General features: G+C 44.4%; 1 protein-coding gene across 12 annotated transcripts; it reads right to left on the bottom strand.

Moving 5' to 3' along the window:
• Positions 1 to 1,190: 1,190 nt before the first annotated feature.
• Positions 1,191 to 19,718, bottom strand: NDE1 (nudE neurodevelopment protein 1). 12 transcript variants are annotated; one of them, XM_065644618.1, is made up of 11 exons: positions 16,352 to 16,403; positions 13,114 to 13,311; positions 12,164 to 12,363; positions 11,424 to 11,555; positions 10,088 to 10,241; positions 7,771 to 7,919; positions 7,302 to 7,438; positions 6,060 to 6,239; positions 4,897 to 4,988; positions 3,776 to 3,909; positions 1,191 to 2,603 (listed from the first exon to the last, which is right to left on the bottom strand). In XM_065644618.1, the coding sequence occupies exons 4-11, from the start codon at positions 11,507 to 11,509 to the stop codon at positions 2,510 to 2,512; spliced, it is 1,026 nt and encodes a 341-aa protein (XP_065500690.1). In that variant the 5' UTR covers positions 11,510 to 11,555; positions 12,164 to 12,363; positions 13,114 to 13,311; positions 16,352 to 16,403; the 3' UTR covers positions 1,191 to 2,509. The 12 variants fall into 12 exon arrangements, with proteins under 12 accessions (XP_065500690.1, XP_065500699.1, XP_065500691.1 ...); XM_065644627.1 differs by having other exon boundaries at positions 12,172 to 12,363; XM_065644619.1 differs by lacking the exon at positions 16,352 to 16,403 and adding an exon at positions 14,800 to 14,815.
• Between the last annotated feature and the right edge of the window lie 369 nt (positions 19,719 to 20,087).

Below are 20,087 nucleotides of genomic sequence, written 5' to 3'. Positions count from 1 at the left end.
GAAGGCACAAAGATCGTGAACTGGAGATTCAGACTTTTCAGAGATTTAACCAGCAGAATCGGGGCCCAAAGAATTCTCTCTGCTCATGAAAGAGTAGAGGAAGAGTTTAAGTAAGAATTAAGATGAAAAGCTGCAGGGGGGGGGCGGGTAAGAGCTATCAGGTGAGACCTTTCAATTGCTTGATCAGCTGTGCAGCCCAGCTCTGCTCAGAGCTGGCTGTTAAACAGGCAGTGTGTGGGAACCAGGAGACCGAGGAGTCAGACTTTATATAGAATGGTCTTAGGCACCAACGCTTGGAGCAGAATCAGCAAAGCGAACATGGTGTCCTTCTAAAATGAATTAATCTAGAAAATTCGCATGCACAATGGTAGAGGTGGGTCCGATGGCTAGAGCACTGCGCTACCACTTCAGAAACTCAGGTTCCAGTCCCTGTTCTGCAAAGCTTGTGATGAAATATGGAGTCAGAGTTCCTTTAGTAACACCACAGAAAGCATCCTTCCGCAACAGTGGTCAAGCTAAAGCTCCTCTCCCAAAAAAAGTTCCTCTGTACCATTACAGGGGTGACTGTTCTAGACTAAATTATTTTGACAGTTCCCAACGGCATATCCGCTCCGGTCTGATTATATCTGTAGTCACATTAATAGTACATCTAAAAATACATAACGCTAGCGCGGCCATGATTTTCCAGTTTTCTACCTTATCTCAATGCTGTATCTCAACCTGCCTGCAGGCCACTCTGCTCACCAAGCAGGCAAATTATGGCAGGGTAAGGAAAATGCAACTTGTTCTTGACTGATCCCTCCAGGCTACAGAGTTCACTGAACCACAGTCCATGTGCCAGCACAACTAAGAAAGCGGCCCACACACTTCTGCTCCTCATAAGAAAAGTGTCAACTCCCTGTGTGAGAGGACAAGAATCACGTTAAAACAGCCAGAGTTCAAGATTTTAAGAGAGCAATGCTAAGCACTGTAAATCCCAGAGGCACCTTTAGCTATAGCAATATTTACATTCCTTAGGTAGGAAACCATGAGAAGCAAGAGATGTAGGAAAATCTTTGCACGTGATTCAGCAAAATGAACAATGTCTCTTTCAGCTTCATTGATCAGAAACAGATGAGAAACTGGTAGCAAACATCTGTGCATAAACCACAGCGACAACTTGCAAAAAAACCTCAAAATGAATCAACAACTAGCATTCAAAATAAGCTTTATTCCACTCTCCAGTTAAGCCAACTTTGTAGATGGTCTGAATAATGGGAATTATATGTGATTATTTCCTGTTCTAGAGAAATAAATGCATCAGTGGCTGTTTTCACAGCATTTTCTTAAAAAAAACCCAAACCAAAACAAAACTCAACCTGTTATGCATTTGTTTGTCAAGTAAGCTCTCCCCTCCCCATCCCACCCTCTGCAAAAAACCCATACAAATTGTTTAGTCATGATTATTTTTGCAAGTACAGGTTTCCGTGAGGTACATTAATACTGTGAGTGAAGCTACTCCACTTAAAAACCAAACTAAAATGCAGCAATATTCTATAAGGGGGGAAAAACCCCTGATTTTAAACTAATTATGTACTCATGTGCATTTGTCTAATGTAAGTGACTTCAGGTTAAAAAAAATTCTAAATTAGTAACATCTGAAAGCATATATTCTCATAGAAAAAAAAATAAAACAAGAAAAAAAACCCACTAATACCCAAGGCACATTAATATAGGAAAGTCTGGAAAGCAGTAAAACCCACCTATTCAAGTGTTAGAAGTAGGAATTTCCTCAGGTCTCTTGCCTCCTGCAGCAGCTGGGCTTTATGGGCCACAACTGGCAGAAAGAGATGGCTCTGTGCTAAGCCAGTCCTAAGTCTCCTACCTTGTCTTTAAGTCTGGGCCCTCCCAAGCACTCCAAGCACTTGGGATTCCTCACCCTCAGCCATGACCTGTTAATGGCAAATCATTGCTTACCAAACCATCTTGCTGCAACAGAGGCAGGTTTTGTGCAGCACGATTCTGACCAGCAAACATCCCACAAAGAGCTGAGCAGCTTCCCTGCAGAAATACACCTTTTTCCACATAAAAGCACTCCTCTAATGGAGCGACTGCAGCACACAACACCCATGATAGAAAGTCAGCACAACCAGGATTTAAGCCAGAATACCATGGATGAACAGCAAAAGCCAAGGCCTGAGGAGCTGCACAGGGAACACCGTCTCTGGTGTAGCTAGAGGGACAGTGGCTTTGCCTGCAGTGTCAAAAAGCAACTTCTGGGAGTTATTTACAGCAACTAATGTAGGAAGCAAGTCTAAGTCTTGCGCTGCAAGGCAGCATCGCTTTATCACACTGCGCACAGAACTCAGCCGAGAGGCCAGGCTGGGCAAGGCCATTGCCAACTGCAGCTTCTGGTTCAGTCCTCACCAACCCAAGACCGCTGCCTGATTGCTCGGTGATATTCTCTTTAAAACTAAAAAGTTTAAAATATATATATATTTTTTTCCTTTTCCAAAGCCAACCAAGGTTTTTATAGAAGCATCTTGACAACACTTTGTGAGGGATGGCTCAATGGTCCTGGAATATTTGAAGGCCGTGTTCCAAACTCCAGGCGTTTCACTAACCTGCAAATAAAAAACAAAAGTGCGTTTCTTGCTCGGTTTTACCATCTTCAGAGTCACTGGTCATTTCCAGAGTACACCACTCAGCGTGAGACATCAACAGATAAAAGAAAATCCCCCTGAGCACTAAGTGAGCCCGTTATTTAACTAGACTGAGTTTCCACCATAACACTGGGCTGTGTTTCCTTCGAGCAGTGAGCAGCTCTCTTTGACAGGTGTTAGAATTTGTATGGCCCTTGAGGATTTCTTGGAGGAGCTTTCATGAGGTTTCTCCCCAGGCTGGGACAGCAAGTACGATGTGGAGCACTCCTTCCACACAACTTTGGGCCCTGGGTAACAGGACAAACCAGTATTCCCAGCACAACAGTCTAGTTGAATAATTAAGTCTGGAACAAACTGTACTACAGGCACTTTATTTACAGAGTATCTAAATAACGTGCAGTACAGGACTGGCACATTTTAAGCAGATGCTGAACTGCAATTTGTGATAACCTTACTGATTTTTCTTTGTTTAAAACAAGACAACCAGTTCAAGTGTTCAGACAAATTTATAAGTTCAGTTACTTCCTGTCAGCTGCTCCCTGGAAATACGTCTTAACAACCACAAAGCATTCTGAGTGAACCTGTTATTTGCCTTTTTTCCAGTTCTCCCACAAATGAGAACATTAACTGTGACAAGGGAAGTCCCTACGTGCCATAATGTTCCCAAGACATCACTTCTATAAGAATATATAGCACGAAACAAATTGAGCCAATAAGTAAGAGCTCCTCTGTTGTACTTCATCCCATTTAAACACTGGCTTTATAACAAAATACAAAGATTACATTTTATTTGAGTTTGTGGTTTTCAAACCTTGATTCCAGATAGTCTTTGAATTTCAGCAGCTACTGATTCCAAATTTTAATCACAGAATTATAGAATGTCCTGAGTTGGAAGGGACCCACAAGGATCATGAGGTCCGACTCCTGTCCCTGCACAGGACAACCCCAAAATTCACACCATGAACTGATTTGAAACATTCAGATCATGATCCTGAATAACTAAGCTTCATATCTGCTGAAAACAAATCTGTCTCTACCAAAACAAAGATTTAATACTAAATAGAACAGTATCAGTCACTTAGTTCTAACACCAGCAGCTCTCAGTGAGACAGCAGAGCAGAGCAGACACTCACCCCGTGTCACCCAGAGGCTGAGGGCTCAGGCGGGTTTCCAGGACATCTCTGTTCATGTACATGGACACGGCGGTTCTGTTTGGAGACTGGTCATACACAAAGTTTCGGCAAGACGCAAGTTTGGACTCCAAAGCCTAACGGAAACACAGACGAGGCAAGTGTCAGATATCACCCTTCTCTTTTACAAGATGGCATTGTGGCACACCCAAACAGCAGCAAGGGTGTTTGGGGATTTTTTTGTTTCTTTTGGAATGGGGTGTCCAGTAGGACACCTGCTAGACCCCATGGCCACACAAGTTCTGAATTTTCGAAAAGATTAAGTCAGTCATCTCTCTAAAGGCAAATTTCTATTTCTGCATGGGAGGTTAAGGAGTTGCTGCTGTTCACCAGCAGGAACACAAAATCTTCACCTTCCTCAGGGAGATTTTGACATCTTTCTTAGAGGCATCACTTCTTAGATTACTAAATGTTCATTTGAGCTGTTTCTCTGGACACACACTAGGTTGTATGTACTAGGTGATACACTTGAGGGAACTGATTCCCTCTTCTCCCCCACATGCTCCCACCCTGGATCACTCCCACTTTGTTGCTGGGTTACTCTTTAGCTGTATCAGAAAGTCATACAAATGCTTGTGCCAAAACAGCACTGGGGCATTCGGGAAAAAAATAGAAGGACAATTTTTCCAGCATCAGCACTACCTTAAAAGTCAAACTGCAGCTTAACATGACATTAGGCCTTGCTCAAAGGGCCACTGGCCTCTTAAGACAAACTTCATCAGAAGCCCACTGAACAGCAGGCACCAGCCTTTCCTTCCTGCCTTTCATGGAAGCAGATCCCTTCTTAATTTACTTATGCCAATTTATTCTCTCTGCACATGCGCTTTCAGAAATTTGTAGAGGAAGATCCTATCCCCATGTGGGGAAGGTCTGAGGAAAACAGAGCAGGGTCCATCTTTACTTGGGGGCTGGTCAGAAACATAGAAAGTCCAGATCAAATTTCAAGGCCATGCTTAGCTAACCTGGGGGCAAAGTGTCCTCTGAGCAGCAGCACAAACAGCACTGGCTGCAGTTTCAGACAGCTCCACCTTGCCAAGAGCCCTGGCTAGCAGGGAATCACTCACCCCCACTTTCCGCAGCAAGTCTCCCACGATGTTAAGTGCAGATATTCTTGCAGCAGGTGTGAGAGGGGTCGCACCATAACTGTCCTCAAGACCTGCAGGACAGGTTAAAGAAGGATACATTACCCATTAACAATAAAAAAAATGTACCAAAAAAAAGCTTTCACACTGGAAGCCAGAAGACAGGCTGACATACAGAGCAGAGGAAGCATCAATATCTTCACCTTTTTGTATCTCACCTCCAGATCTTTCATATCCATTAGGAATATGAAGCACTATGTCCCTGAGACAGCTCAAGTTAGGCTGTCCTAAGCTAAAGTCTCCAGACATGCTCTGGCTCGGGCTTCTAGAGATCTGTTCTACCAGCCTACTCTGCATCTCAGTTGCTGCAGCAGGATATGTCCTCAGAGAGGACCAGCGTCTCTCACTTTACTACAAATCTCCAAATCCTCTCACTTTTACAGAAGCATTAATTCTTCCACACAAAACATGTAATTTTAGGTTAAGCATACTGAAGCCCCCAATCAAGCTTCATTAGTGCTCAGAGCTATAATATTAATTCATCAGAATGCGACAGCGCAACTCCCTACACTTGCACAGGAACACAGTTACACAAATTTCTGGCTTTTTTAAGATCAGAGAATTAGTGTTATTGAAATAACCAGAGCTCACAAAAAATAACTAATATTATCAACATGAAAGCAGAGATATAGTCATTTAGTACAGACAGCTAGGATGACTTGTCAGTGTCCTGCTGTTCCAGAGTAGAAAAAAAAGCCTCTCTCAAAGAGCACATAATCTCACGGAGAAGCAAATTCAAGTAACACGAGCATGACATTAAAGATCACACTGAAGTTTTTAAAATCCTTCCCCTAAGTTAGCCCAACATCTCTGGGACAGTCGTGAACAAATAGTAAAGTCCCAACAGCTCATCTTGCCCCTAACAATTATTATTACTGGACAGTTCAAGTCAAATGGAAACAAACAGCCTATGAATAAACCCCAAAAATCAGCGTACAAATACTGAGACCATGGTGACTAGATTTAGATGTATTTAACTGAAACACTCAACACTGCTCCCTTCTTGTCACTCCTCCTTTAGCCAGAAGCTACAGTAAAAACAAGAGCATCAAGCAGTATTTGTGTGCTGGTTCCCTGTCAGTCACCTCTCCTAAATGTTGCAGGGGTGGGTGTGTTGATGTTGGGTGCCCGGTGCACGGAAGGAGTTGAGGGCACAGATAAGGATGCTTGAACTGCAGTGTCTGTTCTTTCTGTTTCCTGGGCAGTTCGCATTGGTGTTTTGGGTTTCTCCTGTTTCTGCTGCACTGCAAGCTCTTGTCGTAGATCTATGAAGGAAACAAAACAAAGCAAGACTTTGGAGTCTGTATCCACCAAGATACAAACAGGTGAGAAGGTTTGTTTTGCCCAAAAGATTGTTCTCCTTGTGAAGTAAAGTCACTTATCCCTGTAAAGCTTACTCAAGGCATACATTCAAAATCTGGACAACCACTAAAGGTTTTTCTAGGACTGTGGCTCAAGATGTTTTTGTAGCATTAGTTCAGCTGCTATATCTGGCTTTAATTTTCATATCCTTTCACAAGGCTCCTTTTGAGGCAGGGAGTTAACTCCTTGCCAAATGTCACAGGCTGTAAGCAGAGGCACAGAGACAGGCTCGGCAACTTGGCACACGTCGGCTTCATTCCAGCTCCCGGCCAGGTTGAGATTCTACCTATTGCACCCTTTTCTCTTCTACCCTGGTTTCCACATGAACGAAACCTGGGCTGAGGCCAGGTGGAAGCTACACCGTTGTCTAGCCAAGGGACAGAGCACTTCTGTCCCACAGCCTGGCTGTAGCTTCTGGAAACCACTCAAGGGCACAGAATGTGAGCAGATCTGAAAACAGAAGGTGTTTTTCCAGCTACATGGTCTCTCTCTTCTCACCCAGCCTTACTGACAGAAACCGAGAAGCCAGCACATGAGGCTGTTCAAAGGTAACCAGAAGTCAGTTTTACTGCCCCATTACTGTTTCATTGACTGCACTTTTCACAGGCCAGGAAACAACGAGGTTAATGGTTATTAAATCTGACCTTCATGAGTTACAAGAAGCCAGACCAGCACGTGCCACAGCTGGACTGGCTCTTCTTAACCCCCTATGGCCCTGAAGCTTCACCACAGATTAGGAGAAGGCCAGAACAGACTTTTGCTTCTGTGAACTGCTCTGGAACAAGGTCAGAAGTTCAAGGAGCAGTGAGGAACACTCTTGAAGCTTCCTCATTTGCTTCTACATTTCAGATAGCAGATTGAAAAGGTGCAAACGTAAAAGCCAAGCTCTAAGACCTATGGAGAGGAGTGAACAGCTACAAGCCAGGAGGGGAGAAAGTGAAAGATCCAAGGAATTTCTGGCTAACCTCTCGCTTCATCTTTCAGGCGCTGCACGGATTCCAGAAGGTTTTCTTTCTCATCTAGCTCACTCTCCAGGAAAGCATTTCTTTCAATAGCCTGGTTTAAACGCTGTTCAAAATCCTCCAGAGACATTATAGTGGCTCTGAAAAAGAGTGCACAAGGTGTCACTACCAGATCCTTCAAGCACATAGAGGAACTCCCTCTTTCACAAGGGATTATGTGTTTTTGTTTGGTTTGCTTTCTTTTACCATTGTTTTTTATTTTAGCTTTTAAGATATGAAAGAGTGCAATGTGCACAGGGGAAAGGAAAAAAATTATCCCATTTCCCATCTGCCACAAACCTCTTGACCACAGTCATCACCTGATTAGTTGAGAATGGCAGTGCCAATGAGCACAGCACCACAAACAGTTCAGTGACACCATGCTCACAGGACAGAACAGAGGTGGAAAACGAAAACACAGAAGGTGGGTCACCTTTTTGCTCTTTCCAAGTCATCATTTGCTTGCTCAAGTTCTCGAATGTATTTCTGAAGTTGATCTTTAATAGCTTTTGTCTGTGCCAAGTCATCTTCCAGCGCAGAGATTTGCCTGTATCCTTCTGAATGTTGCATTTCAATCTTTTCCTAATCAAAGGCAAATCAAACAGCACATCAGTGACTTAGCAATGCACATTCCCCTTCTGTGGCGTTGTCTGAGCCCCTTTAAAGGCAGATGCTCCATCACTACATGCAAAGTTAGCTCCACACCACGTGGCAGGGAAAGCTTCACAGCACACCGTTTACTGCAACGCCTTACACTCCACCACTTTGCTATCAGATCACTTCAATGTGCCAGGGATTTTTTTTTTTTTTGAAACTCCAAGATTGCTGTATGAGTAGCATTCTTGAAGTGCTTTCTCCATTCAGAATTGAAGCACAATACACTTGAAGTCACTGAGAACAAACCCATGCACTGGAATTTTAAATCCATGGCATGTAGTCTAGCATGATCGATAATTCGAAGACAGCTATTTTAGCACATGAAATGCATAGACAAGGAGGATGGAAAGAGATACCCATTCTGAATTACGAAATTCTTGTTTGCTTACAGTGTGGTGGCACTGCTACAATTCCAGATCTCTAAGCATAGTTACACGCTGAATTTAAGAGCCCCCAAACTCCAAGAGGCAGATTACTTTCAACCAGCTTTACAGAAAACTCTGAACAAACCCTTCAAAGCATTATTTTTGTTTATTTTTAGGTAGTGTGAACTCTGTTTCTGAGGGGGAGCAGGCACACACGCTAGGCTGGTAAAGCTCAAAGCCTTGGCTGTGTGGGCCTCGCAAAGTTCACCGGTGTTGACCCAGATGCAGACACCAACCCTTGACGGGCTCAGTTAACACTGCTGCTCAATAGCTTCACAAGTTTAAAGCTTTGCTCTTGAATTGATTCAGATAAAAGCCCAGAACTGCAAGGTTTGAGTCTTTGTTTTCGCCAATTGTAATAAACTATCAGCTGATCTGGCCATCAATGGAGTCTCTGTTCCTTCACTGCAGGCTATTACTGCAGTTTGCAGGCTGCATGAATAGCCAATTGTTAAAAGGTTTGTTTCAAGCATAACGTGTTTTAATAAAGTTATCGGCTGTGAAGAATAAGATTTTCTAAAATACGTTTACCCTCCACTTTTTGAGGTTCTATGTTGTTTCTGCTATTTTCATTCTTAACTGCTTTGGCTGGTTCATTGTCCCCTCCTCTCATCCTGGCTCCTCTAAAGAAAGAAAACAGTCTACATCCTACTCAACTAAATGAACTGCAGGTTTTATTTTTGTCAAACTTATGCCTTCTCCCCCAGCTCATCAGCTTCCACGGGTTTATGTGACTATATGGAACAGCAGACCAATACTCCCTACAGCATGTCAAGCATTTAATACTGCTAAGGCACTAATATGAGAACAAAGATCAGTGCAACATAACAAATACAATGAAATCTGTCAACCAGCACAGGGGACTCGCAGCATCTTTAACGAGACTGAAATGAGGTAGACTCGTCTCTCTTCATACTCTAGATAGCTTCATTATTTCTTTAGTCACTCTAGTAGGAAGTTCCATCTCAATAAGTTCATATCCCTTACATTTTATAATTATGGAAGTTAATGCTCTTCAGCTGGTTCTTAGTTTCACAGAAGGCTAACCAAGTACAAAGAGGACAAACTATTTTTCCCCAAGTACACAAAGACACAGTAACAAAACCAGGACTGAAGCTGTTTTATTCCTTGCAGTTATGTGTGTTATCTGCTGGCTGCTCCTTCACAGCTTATCTGGAATGCCAGATAATAAATATACAACTACGTAAAAAGGGTTTAGAACTACTAAGATTTCTTATGTAATGCAAGAACACAGCTGGAACATTTGTATTTTGATTGTTCTACAGTACTATCTGTGTCTGCACAATGCAGACAAGAAAGCTGTGAAGAAAAGAGTAGATGGAAGAAGGAAGGGAACAGCAGCTCTGTTATGTTCATGTTTAGTCTCCACTCTACTGCAAACAATTTGCACTCATCTCAAACTTATCCTGACACATATCCACAACGTGCAAGCAGGGGTTCGGGAATGTTACCAAGGAGTGCAGCACCCTCAAAGCAGACAACGGATTGGTATTTCTTAATTTTTCAATACTTTTTTGCAGTTTTCTGTCCAGTTTCTTTGTAACGCTGAAGGTTCCTGTCCAACAGGCAAGCTGAATCTGCACGTGCCTGTCTTGTTCACCATTGCACTTTGGATATGCAGGTACTGTGTGTATCATCCACTCCTACCTTAACGGACTCCAGTTCCATCCGCAGGCGATTGTTTTCTGACAGAAGGTCTCTGTTTCTGGACTCTGTTTGCTGCAGCTGAGTCTCCAGTTCAGCTTCATACTCTCGACTCCCTTCTTGGAATTCACGCAGTTCCTCCTGTGTATTCTCAGCACTAGAGAGCAATTTCAGCAACAGAATTCATCATCATGAACAAAGAAAAAAATCTCTCTTGTACACTCAAGGCAAAAAATACTGCTCTTTAACACAGAAGGCTCTATGCCCTTCTCCAACATACATATTCCACAGGAAGGGAGGATCATATGCAAATGTCTCTCCAACAAGCATGGAAAGCCACCCCATAGCAAACTGGTAAACAAATTTAGAAAGCCCAAATAAATAGAAGAATCCACAAATCTGTCTTCACACTATAGGTGTTGAGGACACATGGAGTCTCTTTAGCTTTTACACTGTCCACTGCCATCTGCAGATTTTATCTGTTATTGAATTCAATTACTTATTTGGAAATATGAACAAAGTGAGAAAGAAAGAAAGAGAAAGATGAAGGAAAGATATTCTTGTATTCTTGAACAATTCTACTGAAATAATCCTCCAGCAAGCTAAACAAGCAGCATGGAAAGGTCTGAACACTTGGTCTAAGACAGACCCACCAATATCAGCATCTAGAAAGTCCAGATTTTTTTCGCCCTTTACTGCATTTACAGCAACATACTGAGCTAAAGGGAGGAGTGAAGTGTGTCCACTCTCAGCCAGGGATCCTTCTCCATGTCTGTGATGTCAAACCATTCTTGATCCAGAGATACAAAGAATGACAGCAGCACCATTTCAGCACACATAGTCCTACTCAAACCAGAGCAGGGACCACAACCAGCAGTGCCACAGCAGCACAGATTCGCTGCTCAAATAAGTATAAAGGACTCAGCTGCTGTAGTTCATGCAGAAGCGTTGCTACTGCTACCACTCAAGACAGCTGAACCACCTTGAATTTACCCTCCTGCGCAGGGTGTTTCAAAAAGATGGACCCAATTTCAAAGCAATATAGGGGTGTTTCAAAAAGATGCAAATTGAAATCACTGTATCTCTGCAACCGTGAACACCCATGAATGAAACTCTTATCACTTGAAAGGGCAGGGCATAGAGTTTCAAACTATTAAGGCTAGATGCCTCTCCCAGCACACAAACAGCTCCAGCCTCAGTCATTCGCAAAATGGTGACCCCACAACACAAGGTGTTTTGGTTACATCTTTTTGAAACGCCCTGTAGTGCTATCTGTGCCTTTGAACGTGGTGTTACACACCCCATCAAACAACTTAAAGGAATGAAGCCACTGCCTTACCACTGCTTGTATTTCATAGCCATCTCTTTCCAGTATCTGGTCTCCTCCTCCACTGAGCTGAAGTGATGTCCTTCTGAGTCTTCCATGATGAGTTCGCAAAGTTTAAAACCCCTGTTTCATTTTTGTTCTGCCCTGGAAAATTAAAGGACAAAGCATAAGAACTAAGACTGAGCTACTTCAGTACTTTTTGGTGCAGAGCAGCAGATCCCTCCTTCCAGGAGGTCACTGCATCCCTGGAGTCCAAAATAAAGGCTTGAAGAGGCTCTGTCAGACACCATAAATGTGAAAGAACCACTACTGAGCAACCAGGTCCCTTTCCCCAGTTCTCCTAAGGCTGCTCCACACTTATGCCGCATCCTCAGCACTCAGCACCTTCCCCACCCTCTGACTACACAGCACTGAGCACCAAACCTCAAACTTCAGCTCCAGCTGTGCCCACACACACAGAACATAAATGAAAGAGAAGACATCTCAGGCACAACTTCAGCTCCAAATGAGCTGAACTGTAAGCTTCAGCAATGCTAAAGACACCATGAAATTAAAGAGAAACTTGTAAAAGACACAGATAAAGTACTCAAGATACTAATTTCCTGTGTTAATACTTCCAGGAACATCTAAGCTTTTTATGAACATTACTGCTGGACACATGAAATATTTCTCCCTAGGTCAACACAGACAAAGCTACCTGACCTTAAATCTGAAATATCACAAACCATGCATGGCGGAGAGCCACAATATACCTGGATACCTCGGAGAGCCACAGGAGAAGGGAGCTCCAGAAATTCCCAAGGAGGTGAGGATGAAAACTCCAGAGAGGTTTCAGTGGGATTGCATCTGGCCGGACCAGGTATGCAGAGAGATTGCAGCAACCCGGCGAGCAATCCGGACCATCCAGTTGTCCCTGTGCCAGCACAAACCCAGTCACAGGACACAGTCCCACCTGGGAATGACACATGAAAGGGCTGCAGGGGAATCAAGAACCTCAAGCTGGTCACTCCTGCTTTAAGACTTTAAGTATCTAGAGACCACAATTGAATAAATGCCCTCTGATAGGCATGATGCACTCTATTATAAGAAACAGGTCACGAGCAAATATTATACGAGTTAGTCTTGACAATGGAGAAACATAAAACCTAATGCTCCAGACAACGTGCCCTTGTCCAACCCTGGGTGAGGAAAAGATTCCACACAGACATTTTCAATTTAACAGAAACCCAAACAGATCAAGGACAGTACATAAAGGTGGAGTTTAACAATTCATGACAGTGGCAGTTGTCAGAAAACTAGTATTGTTGAAATCTAATGACTGAGGAAACATAGTTCTTCTATCAAGTTTCAGCTCCAGATCTACTGAGCAAAACATTTTCTAGAGGAATTCTGATGGAATAAAGGGGAAGAAAATAGCCAAAGCCTTCAAAGATCATTTAGACATCAGTCCTACCTTCTACTTTATTTAGGATACTCAGGAAATGCTGGAGTCTGAGCAGCATGCCATAGCTAAAGAAAATGTGCATCCGCTGCACATCTGCTGAACTCAATGGAAAAAATTATTCATCACCTGTGTTGACACTTTCCTCTCCAGAAGATCACCTGGTTTAAACAAGCTTAAGAGCCATCTATCTAGTAACTCTACTGAGGCAAACGTAAGTAGCTCTTAACTCCACTACAGACCACATTATCAAGTACTTACAGTTGTCTGGCGATGTAAAGCTCAATTCTTACATCCCCCAGCAATGCTGCACAGTCCAAGCCCTTGCCACAGCCCAGGCGATTTTCAGGTTACGGAGCGAAGGGAGAGCAGTGTCACAGCTCAGTGGCTGTGCCCACACACCTCAACGCACGGCTAGCTACACACTCCCAGAAATTATGCTGTTCTTTGGAAGGGGAGCTGGCAGGTGAGGGGAAAAGTTACTAAGCTTTAGTTTTTATAATGCAGTTTCGTTATACAAAATGGTAATTAGACAAAACTACATAAAACCACTATGTCATGTACTGAGATACTTTCAGCAAGAAGTCTCAAGGCTGCTGCTCTTTGTATGTACTCACCAAACTATGCACTGGGGAAAAAAAAGAGTGGAAAAGGAGTATGAGGAAGAGTGACTTTCCAAACAGCACCCTTGCCCATTAAAAATAAAAAATCACAACTAAACATAATTAACATGCTTGACCCAGGATCGTTTACGATACATCTACTCTATGATTTTTAAGCGAACTGAAAGTGCCTTTGAAGTTAATGAGCATGTCCTCATGCTCAAGGCACTGTGTACACACAGACCAATCCTTGCAGTGCACTTGTGAAGAAAAAAAGAATTGTCTTTTACAGATGAGGGAGAGGGAGGAAGGATCAGACACAAAGAGGTGATGCAGGTGCAATGAGAAACCAAAAAGGACCAGCACCCACCACTGTGGTCAAAGCACTGCAGAGTACAGCAAGCTAGAGTTCCTTCAGATGGTTATTTCTCACATTCAGACAAGTTTCTGTATTTCTTCAAGAACAGAGATTCCACCCAGGGTATGCCTGAGTTTGCTACATAAATTTAAATGTATTTCAGACGTGTCCAAAGAGGAATTCTTCTGACACAAGCGTTAGAATACATCCCATATATGTGTTCAGACAGTCACCAAAAAGAAGTCAGACTAAGATAAAGATGGATTGCAAGATATCTTGCTCCCAAAAGCTTCCAAACAACCCTCTGGAACCAAAAGACACAGCTCCCACTGGCCTCAAAAGCCTTAATATGGTCATATCTGGCTCTCGCTTGTGTTTTCAGACTGCACTTTGGAAGGACTAAAAGAATGTACTAATTTGCATTTTTTAAGATTGTAGGGTCAGATACAAAGGAACTTTCCCTAACCAAGCCATAAGATTTATAAGAGTTCCACAGAACCTTGACAACTTTCACAGGATAGAGGTGCTGTCCCCTTCTGTTTCTAATTATGTCTTTGCAAACATGAGATTACGGACCCACTAAGGACGTTATCCGCTAAGAGTATGCTCTGCTTCACAGTTACCATTACTAAATAGTCCTTATAATTTAAAATTGTTAAACTGCAAACACATGGAAGGACTGTGGACCTATACTTATTCCACAGAGATGACACAACACAGCAGAGACTGTTTCACTCCTGTCCCAAGCCATGGGTACGTGTTTTTTGTCTGAAACACACAAGGAAAACCTATTAGGCTCCCTGTACATCTGCACTCCATCTTAGCTCACAGGGATTTTCAAACTAAACAAAGATGCAAGATACAAACTGAAACAGAAAAGAAAAATTCCAAGTTTTAGAAAAAGTATTAAAGCCTTTTTGGTTTTCTGAAACTGGTTAAAAAAAACCCCAAACGCCACCACAAAACAAAGCACAAAAACCCACTCACATAAATCTTTCTAAGCTGCCTGTAGAAAGGGTATGGCTTTGACTTCTTGTTTTTCTCCCTGTTGCCTTTCCCCCTTGATGTTTAACAGCTTGGAGACAGTATGCAAAAATGCCTGGAAAGTAATTAATTAAACTAATTAGGAACTTCTCATTGTCTAGGCTCACTACAAAAGGAGGAAAGCAAGGGAAGGTAAAGGAGGTTTTAGCAATGTTTTGTTAAACATTGGCAAATGTGGAAAAACCAAGGAGAGAAATTCTCACTCGGTAGCAGGCATGCACTGGCTGCATCTTATTTGTTTTTGCACACATGAAGCCAGAAGAGACATCTGGCCAGATATCCTGCGTGCAAGCAGCACAAGTGCTGGTCAGATCATTACAAAACCTCTACATCATACGGGAAGTGGAAGCGTTCATGGGTGGGGAGTGGACTTCTGCAATGAGAAAAACACCTCAGCAGAAATGTTGCGGAAACAATTTCATACAAGTGAGAGCAGAATTGCAAAATTCTTAAGGAAGAAAAAAAAAAACCAAGACACTAAAAAAAAAAAAAAGCCACACAAAATTATTGAAGGAACTTCCATCTGGGAATCAGAGTCTGAATTCACCAAATTCACAAGGACCTCAACGTAGATTCTGTTCCAGTCCTAGCATAAAGGACTCAAGACAACCCTGCCCACTGAATATTTTTATCTTTTTTTTTTTAAACAAAAGAACATCTTACTTTGGTGAACAATGTTGGCCTACCTTTGTAGTAATGTCTGATGGCCTGAGTCACAGTAATTCATATTGTAACAAAACACTAAGAGTAAAACAGTACTATAAATACTACTGAATTATCCATGGCAGAGATGATGAAGCTCCTATCAGGCATTTTTTCCTAACCGTAAACCAAAACAAAAACCCCTCTTTGCTCCTGAGAAGCTTTCCCATCCTATGAAAATTACGTTTTCTTAAGAGAGTCCCCTCCCGTGGGTCTTCCTGTAACATAAGGGCCTGTTTTCTTTTGTTTGAGCAATACAAAAGAAAATCACCACAAGAGAGAAAGAAAAGGAAGAGGTCACTGGAGTGCCAGGATTAGTGCAGAATCCCACAGCCGGCACTGAAAAGAGCGATCATCTTCTCAGGGTTTTCTCTCCCAAAAGGCTCAGTTCAGCAGAGCCCTCGTCTCCTCCATCCCAGCCCAGCGTTTCCAGCGATTCCTAAAGAAGCTCCGCCGCGTTTCCCCTCCCGAAACGCCTGACCTTGCCGCCTCCAGCCGAGGGGTCAGCGTCAGGGCTGCCCATGGCCATGCGGAGCACGGAGCTGGGCGGGAGCTCAGCAGCGGGCGCGGTTCCCACGCTCCCCGCCCCGCAGCAGCCGCAACTCCAGAAGCGCGTCCGCAGGGAAGAATGCCGGGACGGGCGGGGGCCGCGCACAGGCGGGGTCCCAGCTCCGTCTCCCCTTGCCTCCCTACCCCAGTCGCCACCACAGGGCGAGGCGCAGCGTCGCACCGAAACCGCCTTTCCCTCCTCCGTCCCCGGCGGGGCAGCCCCGCCGCCCCGCCCGCCTCTCACCGCCGCGGCTCCCGAGCTCTCCCCGCGCCGGCCGCCGCCGCTCGCCCCAGCCGGCCCGGCCCGGCTCAGCCCGGCCGTCCCCCATTGGCTGCCGGTCACGTGCCGCTGGGAGCTCCGCCAATCAGCGCCGCCAGGACGCGCCAGCTGGGAGGTTTGGAAAGTTTCGTTACTTTCAAAAGGCGCTCGGGGGCGGCCGGGCCTCCCCGGCCGTTCCATCCCCTCCCTGCGCCACCGGTCCCGCTCACACCCCATCCGCTCCCTTCAGCCAAGGCCTCCAGGGCCGGCAGCGACGGCCCGGCCTCACGCTCAGCCCTGGCACGCCTGAGCCGCGCTCAATCCCCTCATCAGTATTTGCCGAGCCGCAGCCGGCACAAGCGCCTGCAACCTGTAAGGCGTTAACGGCGTAAATCAGCATCTGCCACCGCGCTGGGATCTTAAATACGCATTTTCTCTTGAAATGCTCTAAAAGACGAAAAGCTTTACATCAACTGTTACTATTTTTTTTAAATTCCAAATACATCTTCTGAAAGATCAAGCGGTGAGCCAGTGACTGTAACACCAGTGCAACATTTTTAGACCAAAGTCCCCTTTTCACGACTGAGGACAAGGCTCCTGCATCGCTGAAGCCCGTTTTTCAAGGACAAAGCGGTCGATGAAATATTAGACACACTCATCTACATCTCGGGATGATGTCATCCCTCCAGATAACGAGCTGCCAGCCTGCACAGGGGAACGAGCTCCCGCAGACCGTGGGCCGAGCTGTGGCTCAGCCCAAAAGCCCCAGCAGTGCCTCCCCGGGCAGGGTCAGGCTGAAGGGGACCCAGGGCTGTGGAGACTCTGAAATGCCCTCGCTGTGTTCCTACTCAACAGCGTACACAAACACTTGGTCATTAGGCGTGTCTGGCATTTGTTTCCGGAGTCAAACCAAAACCACTAATTACGGCCTATGCGTAGATACGCTCCAGCCCACATACATGCAGCCATACGTCACCCAGTGTCATCTCGCGCCCGTGCAGCACATTTTACAAACTGCTGGGCGATGGGCACCCACGCGCAAGGGCCCCCATCCCGGTTTCGTCGACTTCTGTGATGCAATTCTAGCCCAGAGTAGAGTCTGGCCCTGGAAAGACTTAACTGTCTAGATTGGGAATTGCCTCTCCCAAAGGCTTTGCAGAACCAGGCTGGGATGGTAACAAAGGATGCACACTTTTTGGTAAGAATATTCCACTAAGAGAAATCTGTCCACAGCTAAAATACTTTTAACTGGAAAGGGTGAACAAAACAACTATACTTTCAGGTCAGATGTTCAGCAGAAGTAAATGGAGACAAACTATTATACAACTATGAACAGAAAACTAAATTAGGTATTTAAAAAATTGGGTTAACAGCAATTTGCGATTCTGTCATTACCCAAGAATGTTTTTATTATCGTCTAAGTACAGAAAATAAACCAGATACTATCATACTATGTCCCCAGTAATTAAAAAATGTATACATTGTTTGCTAATTTGGATCAAAAAACATTTTACTTCAATTCTCCAAACAAATGTTTGAGGATAGTGTCTCACACTATGACGTCAAACTATGATATTAAACTACAATACGCAGATGATATCAAAGGTACACCTGAATATTTTTAATAGTTCTCATCTAGAAATACTTGTAAAAGATAGCAAAAGTTCTCAGATTTCAGAGGAAGCAGTTTACCCTCTCATCCAATTCTGAAACAGTGTAACAGCACCCTAACAAATGCCAGAGACACTACTGTACACAAGCAATAAATATTAAAAAAGGTTACTATAATTACTATCACCGCCTTGTTTGGAAGTAGAACAAGAACATTAATCTTTTAAAATCAGCAGAGGAGAAGAAGAAATGATTTTATACACTTATTTTTAGTTTGCTGATTAATAATTAATAAATGGCAGATTTTTGTGGTGCTAGGGTTCATGTCCTGGTTATTTTAAGGAGAATGCCACACTGATTCTCCCATGAAAGCTAAGTAGGCAAAAATGTATATACTTTCAGTTCTGGTAAGGTTGCAAGACTTTATCTTTTGGCAATAACTTCTTATAGGAAAAAAAATACTTGCTTTGCTGCAGGAATTAAATAACTTGCCACAGAACTACTTGCTTTATGGATGGCACAGGAACTGACCACTAAGTGTCATTATAAACTACTGAAATTTTTTTAATGGACTACTGTTACACATAAAAAGATGTGACAAACATGTATTAGAACACCACATGCAAATCTTGCTACCACTGAAGAGCAAGTATTCAACAAAAATGAAGCCTATTTCTGTCTCTTTAAAAATGTTATATAATTCTCTGCAGCTTGTATATGTAAAATTGGATTTGCATATGCTTAAGCGAGAAATAGATTCTCGCTACTTTAAAACCCTTTTGAAACCTCAAACTGACAATTTTTTTATCAAACTGTCAAATGCTCGTTATGATCAAAAGACACTAAGCCGCCAAAAAGTGGACCCCGCCCTGCTCTGTCAGTAACTCCCTCCCAAAGGGCTCAGCTACCTGCACACCACGGAGTGAGCACGGCCTGGATGATACGGGTTTGCCACATGACTCGGGCCCAGGCTCCTGAGGGAACTGTTCAACGGTGGGACACAGCCGTGTCTGCAGAAACACAAGAAAAGTGAAATTACAAATAGAGAAAGCGTTGTCGAAACGACAACTGCTAGTAGCACAAGAATTCAAGAGGAAAAATATCAATGTGGAAAGTTAAAAAAATCCTAAAGTGAATAAAACCCAGTTATCTTCAGTGGGGTGCCAGTATCACCCACATGAACAGCCCCAGGGAACGACTAGTTATTAAAACCGAGGTAGCTGTGGGGGCTCACCCTTAACGCTTGTTTGGCCAGCAGATGTCAGGTGTTTTATCAGGGAGTGGGAGCACCCTAATGCCTAATCCAATGGCTTGATAGAAACTTTTTTGCTAGCCAGTAATTGCTTTGTATTTTTAAGCTGTACATATCTTCCTTGGGAAATGTCTTTATATGCAGCCAATGATGCCCAAGGTGACCCAGAGAAGAACACTACAGTCGCTTCCGTTAAAATAAGCAAACAGCAGATTTCTGAACAGTATTGACATTTAACTGCTGTCCTCGGGCTTATGACAATATGCTGCCTTCAAGGGCTCAGGCTCTTAAAAAGTTAGAACTGTCCATCCCTAGCAACCTACCGAGATTTTGTGTGTGTGTGTGAAAAAAAAGTTCAAAGTGACAGTTTAAATTCCGTACAAGGCTTCAAGTTATTATTACCTACAAGAGCCCAGTCCAAAGCCGCGGCAATCTCCTCATCGCCCTGAGCAGCGAGCGACCCGGGCCCTGCCGGGGGCCGGACACCCCGGGACCCCCCGGACACCGGCGTGACCTGCAGCCCTGGCTCAGCTGCGCCTGTCGGTGTAAGGTGGGGGTCCCGGGGTACGGGGGAACAGCGGCGCTCCTCAGCGGCGCCGCCGGGGCGGGCCCGGGGTGTCCTTGAGCGGGGCCGCCCCCAGGAGCCGCCTCAGCCCCTCAGGGCGGCCCCGCCACCTTCCCGCCGGGCGCGGGCACCCGCGCAGCTCCCCAGCCCCGGGTCCAGGTGCTGCCCAGTGCTGCCCCGCCCCAGCCCGTCCCGCACGGCAGGGACCGCCGAGAGCCGCGGCCTGTTAAAGCCATCGCTGCCCGCCAGCCCGTTAAAAGCGCCGCTGCCCGCCGGGCCGCCCCGCTGCGCGC

This window comes from Caloenas nicobarica, chromosome 14, assembly GCF_036013445.1.
Source record: "Caloenas nicobarica isolate bCalNic1 chromosome 14, bCalNic1.hap1, whole genome shotgun sequence".
Lineage (NCBI taxonomy): Eukaryota > Metazoa > Chordata > Aves > Columbiformes > Columbidae > Caloenas > Caloenas nicobarica.
Note: the sequence above shows the minus strand (reverse complement) of the source record. Positions and strands in the feature narration are given on the sequence as shown.

Excerpts from the sequence above, each read along its gene's own strand:
- NDE1 (XM_065644628.1), bottom strand. The coding sequence starts at position 11,509 with ATGGAAGACTCAGAAGGACATCACTTCAGCTCAGTGGAGGAGGAGACC. Across the intron at positions 10,242-11,423 it reads GCTATGAAATACAAGCAGTG|TGCTGAGAATACACAGGAGG; the intron begins GTAAGGCAGTGG and ends ATTGCTCTCTAG. Across the intron at positions 4,989-6,059 it reads CCCTGCAACATTTAGGAGAG|GTCTTGAGGACAGTTATGGT; the intron begins GTGACTGACAGG and ends CCTGTCCTGCAG.